At 49.9% G+C, this 8,027-nt stretch overlaps 1 protein-coding gene across 2 annotated transcripts in view; it reads left to right on the top strand.

Annotated features, from left to right (window-relative positions):
* Positions 1-2,976: 2,976 nt before the first annotated feature.
* CABLES1 (Cdk5 and Abl enzyme substrate 1) overlaps positions 2,977-8,027 on the top strand; it is a 75,459-nt gene continuing 70,408 nt past the window's right edge. Inside the window, exon 1 of one of the 2 annotated variants that reach the window (XM_071554679.1) lies at positions 2,977-3,816. In XM_071554679.1, coding sequence (XP_071410780.1) covers positions 3,296-3,816 — 521 coding nt within the window. In that variant the 5' untranslated portion in view covers positions 2,977-3,295. The remainder of the gene's footprint in view (positions 3,817-8,027) is intronic. The other variant, XM_071554678.1, reaches the window with a different exon arrangement.

The raw sequence follows: 8,027 nt of genomic DNA, 5'->3' as shown, positions 1-8,027 counted from the left end.
CCATCAAACAAAAAAGTTTCAACCAGCAAAGTCAGTTTGTTTAACATTTCCACATATCCTCCAGCACACAGGACTACTATAGCATATTGTAATCACCTATCGTTTTCCTAAGCACAGATCAAGACAACATAAGTAACTGGAAAAAAATTCACCTTATGTTGTGCACATTCTTTTAAATTTGCCCTTAAATGTATAAAAAGGTCTTGAGAACCTGGTATGTCTAACATGCCAATTATCTTTGTATTGTGGCACCCCACTTGTTACCAAAAATAGCTTCACTTCAGAATGAAAATGTCATGCTTTTCTTCTTGTATGTGGCTTTCTCAAATGGGTTTATTCTCATGTGCAGTAGATGTTTTACACAACCTTCAGTGTGATTTTTGGAAAAGACAGTGTGCACATGCAGTACCCCTAAAGGCAGCATGTTAGACCATGGGCTTGGGTCCCTGGAAGTATTTAGGCAGGTGAGCACAAACACTTTGCAAAGTGAGCTCAGTTGAATGAGCCAGCTCAAGGAAGGACCTGCCATTTATCCCTACCACTCTAATTTTGATGTGAGGAGGTTGATAGGCTCAACCATTCACATAAGTGTTCCTGACCTTGGAGACTGGAAAAAAGTGATTTTGTAAAAACCAGATGCCAAAAAGCATTAGGATGCACATGTGGACAAGGAAGAAGGTAACACTTCCCTCTGGGACAGCTCTAGAGGAACTCTAGAACAGAGGTTGTGCCTCTTTTTAAAATAATGTTTCCAACAGGGTGATTTATCCCATTACAAGAGTAATTTTGTGAAAAGAGTGCACACTTCTTGACTTATAAAAATTATCCCAAGTTAAACCAACCTCTGGAAACCCACCTGCCATTTTGGTGGTCATTCTCTTTCCCAGACCTGTATCTTGTGAGAAGCTGAATCTATAAAATACACTCCAGCACTCAGCTGCCACACAAAGTTCTCGAGCTGCAGAGAAAAATACACACTGTTGCTGCTTCCCTTCAGAAATGCAAGAGGAAAAAAGTATCCCTTGGTATACTTTACTCGGCTGTAACATGGGAGGCCTGAGTTTCATGACCTTTTTACCTTCTGGAAGTAGTTGTGGGACCAGAGGTCAGCATTCAGTGAATATACCGACTATCAGGCTACAGAGCTGTGACCTTTTTCTGTTGTCCAGGAGTTCTTCTCCAAAATGTCCTGAATTCTTTTAAAAGCGGTACTATCTCAAAAGGAGCATGGAACTCATCCACAGGAGGCAAGTGGATCGTTGTCCTGACATCTCACTGATTGCCACTGCAGGGCCAAGGCTTCTGGTTAGAAATAGATGTTACCTGCCCTATCAAAACAAAGTGACAGGCCTGAAATTCCTGAGCCTTCCTCTCCAAAACAAGTTTGAAGGAACCACTTTGCAACCACAGGGGTACGGATCATCCTTCCAGCAGATGGGACATATCAATTCAGCTTTTCTCTTGGGAGGACAGCTTAGCACTCTGGGCTTCCCACCCAAATGATCCCTGACATGCCACAGGGACAGGCACATGACTGCCGTCTGTTAAGAAAGACAACAGTGTAAACCTCAAGAGAGCTCACTGATGAGACTGTCCATCTCAAAACAGCACTTACCTCTCTAAGAAGGTGTGATCTGGAAAACATTTCTTTCCTGCATCATTTCCCCTTTTCTTCCTGCTCAGGATAATGCCCATGCAGTGTCCTTACCATGCAAGTAGCACATCTCAGGGACCTAGTCCCTAAATTTGGGTGTTGTGGCACTCAGTGTCAGTGGAGGTCAACAGTTCAGAAATCAATCCAAGAAACAGAGATCAATTCTAAAGTCTTTGAATGCTCAAAAGGTCAGTTTTGAGGGGAACATAAACCTGCACAAGTAGCTTCCTTGAATAGGATGAGGTTCTCCTTTCTGATAACTTTTTCTTTTTTTTTTTAACATCAAATTAGCAAGGTTTTGATAAAATTATAAGGGACATTACAATATTTTGTGGCAGTTTGGGATGACTTGTAAATCATCTACCAGCTATAACTGGAATGTAATACAAGTCATTGTAATGCTTTATGAAGAAAGTGCATGTTGCTATCTCGCAACAACCATATGTTCTGCTGTTTGTATGTATCTGTTATCCAACCCTTACATAAGCCGTTGATGAAATTATCATTACAGGACCAGAACACTTCTTGTAGCACGGTTGAGTTGATCAAAATAATGAAGAAATTAAGAAGGCTTTTGCTGAGGTGAGACTGGTCACTCACCTTCGCGAGCCACAGATGCAGGAGGCAGCATGCAGACTTGCCGTCAGCTGCGCAACAGCCATCACTTTAGGGATGACAGGGAATAGAGATATTTGGAGCTTGGGCTGTACAGGAGAGGGCAAAATAAAAACCTGCACTTTCCTTGGAGCGCGCGAGAGAGAAGGGCTGGGGAGGGGGCTGAGGGAAAGGCGGGAGAGGGGGTTGCTTTAATGGTGTAGGTAACGCGTGATATCACATAGATGCTCTCGCACGCCTCAAAGGAAGCAAGGGGCCGGGGCAGCGCAGGCTTGCTTCACCGCGGGACTCGCCGTCGGCAGCCAAGCCCATCCTCGGCGGTTGTTCCCCTTCCCCACTTCTGCTCCCTGCCCGCTGGGCACCCACCGCCAGTGCCTGCGCACCAGCCCCCGCCCGGGCAAACCAGCGGGCAGCGCCCGGGCCGCTTGGCACAAGCACGGCTGCATCCCGGTACCGCTCCCGGTGCCGCGGGCGGGCCGGGCCGAGCTGCAGCCCTGGATCCGGTGCGGCCGGTGCCGCGCTCCGAGGGCCATGTGCCATGTACTACGGGCACAGACTCCACCTTCCTCGGCTCCCGCCCGCCCCCACGCATCCAGGAAGGGAAAAAGAGGAGGAGGAGGTGGTGGTGGTGGTGAAGGAGGAGGAGGAGGGAAGGGGGTGAAAGGGAAGGGAAAAAAAAAAAGAGAGAGGTTGAAAGGAGGGAGCTCGCCGAGACCCACCCTTCTCCCTCCTCCTCCAGGCTGCTGGCCGGGCTTTTGTTTTCCTCCAGCGCCCCGTTTCCCACACGTGATTGCCGTGTTATTGCACAGGGCGCTCGGCGGCGCGGCTGCTGCACCTATAAATACGGAGCGGGCGGGCGGCGGGGGCCCGGGGCAGCGCGGCGCGGCCGGGCGGAGCGCACCCGCCGCCACCCCCATGCACCCCGGCGGCACCGCGGCACCCATGCCCCGCCGCCCGCCCGCCTGACGGGCCGCCAGCCAGAGGCAGCGCCCGGACAGCGGCGAGGGGAGGGGGAGGCAGCCGACAATGGCGGCGGCCGCCACCGCCGCCAGCCCCGGCAGTCCCGCCGCCGGGCCCCTGCCGCCGCCGCCGCCGCCGCCGCCGGAGCCCTGCCCCAGGAAAGCGCCGCAGCCGCCGCTGCCGGCGCGGAGCGACCCCCGGCGCAGACAGGCCGCGCTCTCCTTCCTCACTAGCATCTCCCTCGACGGGCGGCCCCCGCCGCCGGGCAACGACGGCTCCGCCGCCCGGCCCCGCCAGGCGCCGCTGCCGCCGCCGCTGCCGCGGCTGGGCAGCCCCCCGGCGGCGCCCGCCGAGCCCCCGGAGGAGGAGGAAGATGAGGAGGAGGAGGACGCCTTCGCCGCGGTGCAGGTGCCGCCCGCCGCCTTCCTGGGCGCCGCAGCGGCGGGCAGCCGCGGCCGCCTCAACTCCTTCACGGCGGGGGTGCTGCCGACGCCCTTCGGCCGCACCAGCCCCCAGGGCATCGCCGGTGGCAGTGGAGAGCTGGGGCAGCCCGGTCCCGCCGCCGCCTTCGAGCTGCAGCGATCCCGGTAAGCCGCGCCGCGGGGATGAGGGATGCGCGGGATGGCGGTGGGCTTGCCGCTCGGGAATGACGGGCACGGCCACCGGGAGAAGCCGTGGGGAGCCTCCCTCCGCGGGGCCGGGGGAGCAGCGGCAGCGGCGGGGATCTGCAAGCGTGCAAGGGCGGCTCAGCGGAGGTGCCCGAGCCTCCCGGGCGGCAGCAGCTGGTCAGTCAGTCGTTCCTGCCTGAGCGCGAGTGGCTGAAAGTTTCTCTCCCGCTCAGCAGTGCGGGCGTGAGGAGGCTGCACAGCCGCCGTGCCCCGCTGTAGCCCAGCCCAGCTGCGGAGGGCTTATAACCCCGTTCGCAGGGCTGGTGGCGGATTCAGCCCGCCGTGCTGCCTGTCCTAAGGGCAGCAGGCTGGGAGCCAGCCCTGAGCCAAGTGCGCTGTAGCCAGGTCTGTAGCCACAGGGGCAAAGGAAATCTTTGCATCTACATCCACAGATTAAGGTGCGAGCGCATGATTTAAGCAGCGTCTCGATACCACCCCCACTAAGCTCTTGATCTACAAGCATTTCACGTTCCTCTGGGTTGTTTCTTGCCGCCTGGTACTCTCTTGCCTTCTAATTTCCAAAGGAATAATCTCACCTGCTTAAAAAGCTGAGATTTTTTTTTTTTTGCTAAAAAGGTGCAATCATGTAAAAATATGCAAAAGCACGTGGATTAATAGCTCCACAGATACAAAATCACCTTCTTTCACTTCCTCAACAACATACTCAGATATCACAGACCCAGGGGGGGAAGAAGCAGCGAAGAAGCTGGAGGAAATGACTGTACTCCCCAAGCCCACATCGGCTTGCCACTCCCACATTCCCCATTTGCCACACTCCCTTCTTGTTTCTGCCTTGGACAAATAGGTAAACTTTGAGTCACGTGTTATTGCAAGGGTTTATAAGGGTAATTGAGCATAGATCACTGTAGAAAAGTCCCTTTTAAAACCAACAAGCTTGGAGAAATTGGAGATATTCCAGGAGAAAGTTGTCTTAGCTGCATGCGCGACTGTTTGTTGAGTTTTTTTCCCCTTCCATCTGGATTGTACTGATGGCTTTTTTTGAGCCCCTTTTCAGATGCTGTGCTAAGGAGCCGCACATTCTCGAGTAAAATGCCCGCTGGTGGGTTACCACCCCTCTTCTCCTAGTCATATGTCTCTAAAAACATTTTCTGCAGTGACAGCCCTCTAGTTGCACTGTGGATCCACAGCACAGTGACACACACTCATGCATTTTAGTCTGTGACATGGTTCTGCACACTGCTGCTCTCAGCCTTGTGAGTGAAAAGTGATCCACAGATCATGATTTGTGCATTGATTTTCTACTCTTGAACTTTTTACTTGTTGGTGATACTGCACATGACTGTACCCTCTTAATGTTCAAGAGGCTGGATTTTGCTTGGCCTTCTAGTTAGTGAGTCTATTATTGATACAGGATTCCTGCAGGTTCCCTTTCTAAATTCCCAGTGATCCTCTTTGGTTTTCCTTGCTTGCATGGTTTGATCCTGTGCTCAGCTGTAGGAGGGATGCTCGGATCTCACCTAGATCACTTCTTCCCTTAGCCCTTTCTCTTCCAGTCCTTATTTTCCCTTGCCCCTATTTGCCACTCTGAATGTTTCCTTCCACATCTGATGCTTTTTTTTTTCTATTGCATGAGAACAATTTGGGGTTCAAGAGGGAAAGACAAGGACTGTTCTTGTTTACAGGCTAGAAGTCCAGCATCTTACAAGTTCAGCTGTGCTGCTAGCATGCAAACAGACTGAATGGATAGCTGAAGTCCATGGCAAGGGAAGTCACCTAAGGAAATCTTGTCAGGATGTCCTCCAGTCTTATAGAGGCCGTTGTTTGTGCCGTATATTTTCTTGTGATGTAGGATATAAAGAAAGTGTTGGTTTTCTCATGCTCTTTTGTTTTCCTGAGAGCTACATTCAGCTACGGCAGAGACCTTGCATTACTCCACTGACAAGTGTGAGGCTGTTCATTGTAGTGCTTGCTTACATCTAACAGTGGTGCAGAAGAGCTCTGGCTAATGTCCCTGCCTTTTGCTGACTGTTGTAACCCTGCGCATGTGCCGCCCAGGGCAGACTTTGACCTGCCTTCTATGGATTTCTTTCTGCCCTAGGAAAGGTATATATTTTCAGACATCAGGATGGACATCTGCAGGCCACCGAGGAGTGGCCTTCATCATCTTAATGAAAAGATGTGGTAGGGGCTCCAATTGCTGGGTTCTCTTTTGGCTGCCTAGAAGATCCCAGGCATGCAATGGGCTGGCACAAGCCCAGGAACAGAGGGTTCGAGCAGACCTGCTGCTGCTCTCTTAGTGGAGAGGAAGGAGCCAAATAGCCAGCACATGGCCAGACCTTCTCAGAATGACAGGGTGGAAGTCGCAGCAACTGCCCAGAGACTGGTGTCAGCTCACGTTATGGATGATGTAGAGAGAAAAATCAGATTTTTTTGGTAGTTTGTGTGTGCACCTCCTGCCTTTTCTCACATCCTTCCCCTCTCCTTGCAGTGAGCTTGAAATTGAATTTGATGCCTGGTTTGACAGATTAGTTCTCTGTGCTGAGACACATAAGTTACAATGCAAAACCTTTTTCTGTTTCAGTATCACTCTGGACAGGCTGCCTTATGTTGTTATTTTTATTTAGTTTTCAGAAACCACTGTGAACATATAATCAGAGTTTCCTGGCTTTTTTGTTTGTGTTAGCAGTTTGTGTAATTGCATACTAGTTTATATTTAACAAGGTTATCATCAATGTGGTTTGGGTTTGTGCTGTATGTGGACTCACAAGAAACAAATGATACAAAAAAAGAACACGGAACTTCTAGCTGATGGGAGGCTAGTATGCAATAATATGTAAAGAGCAAAAAAAAAAGGCTTGTTCAGAAGTCAGCTTATTGGTGCTAAAGACTTCTGTCTCGTGCAGGAGGTTGTTTCAGTTTGTGGTGAATGGGTGGATGAGGACACAAGGTTACTGGAATTTAGGGCCAGGTTCTGCCAGGGTTTCTTTCATGTCAGATTGTAATTAATTTTAATAGCTTCATCTCAAATTAATGAGGAGCTCTGTGAAACAAGGTTTCAGCAAGACTGGTTTAAAATCATTTCAGATCTTGTAGATTACATGATGGTCCCAAGTACTTGTTTTTGTGTATGCCTAAAATTCTTCTTGCCATAGTTTTCTTTGGGGAAAATGCTGCTGTTTCTGAAGTTTCCTTTTCCAGCAGGCTGGGTGATTAGAAACAAGCATATACTTTTTGGGGGTTGTTTGTTTTGGTTTTGTTTCTTTTTTTCTGTTTCACTAAGGAAGCAAATTTATGATTGGATTTGTAGTCTAAACATTGCTTACAGGTGCATTTGTCTGTGTCACTGTGTCAGGTTCGAAGGCAGATGGGCAAGAGAATTCCTTCTGGGAGCAGTGGTTGCTGGGAAGGAAGGAGACAATATCTGCTGAGTAATCACTGGGTAGAGGTCCACTCAAAAGGACATTGAAGTTATTGTGGTCAAATAGATTTCTCTTCAGAATTCATTGACCTACAATAAATCTCATTTTCTGAGTAATTCTAAAGTTAATTTATGATTAGTAAAGCTTGTGAAGATTCAATTTATTTCTACCTATTAGAAAAGACAGAGCTGCACATGGCCTCAGTATTTGTCTTGTGAAATGATACAATGAAGAGGGATGCTGGAATAGTTGACTTACGTGGTTTTTGTAGGACTTAAAAAGTTCCATGCATTGTTAGTGCTGGAGGAAGCCTCCAGGATGTTGCTGAGGAGCTGAATCCCATCATTTAGTGTTTGTGGTGGAGGGTTGAGAGATCAAAACTCAGTTCACCATGACCTTGGGCAGACAGGCAGCACAGTCTCAGCCCAGCACAGAAGATGCTTCCGAACTGAACATGCCAGGGACGAAAGAAGAGTCTCTCGGAATCAAGTGTCGTACAGGCAGAGTCCTGCAAGGGGGGCAGAACAAAGAGCTGGGGGCACCATTCACCCTGTGGGGTCATCGCAGCATCAGGACTTGGCTTGTGCGCTGCTGGAAGCACATCGGACCTTTTGTGTGTGAGGGACACTACTATTCACTGAACCTAAAGCCCTTCAGGCAGCCTGAATTTCAGAATGATGTATACAAGCATAGCATGAAAACAGCAATTTAATGGTCTTGAGAAGTGAATGGGAAGTGCACAGACTGAAC

Source organism: Pithys albifrons, chromosome 4 (genome assembly GCF_047495875.1).
Source record: "Pithys albifrons albifrons isolate INPA30051 chromosome 4, PitAlb_v1, whole genome shotgun sequence".
Taxonomy (NCBI): domain Eukaryota; kingdom Metazoa; phylum Chordata; class Aves; order Passeriformes; family Thamnophilidae; genus Pithys; species Pithys albifrons.
Note: the sequence above shows the minus strand (reverse complement) of the source record. Positions and strands in the feature narration are given on the sequence as shown.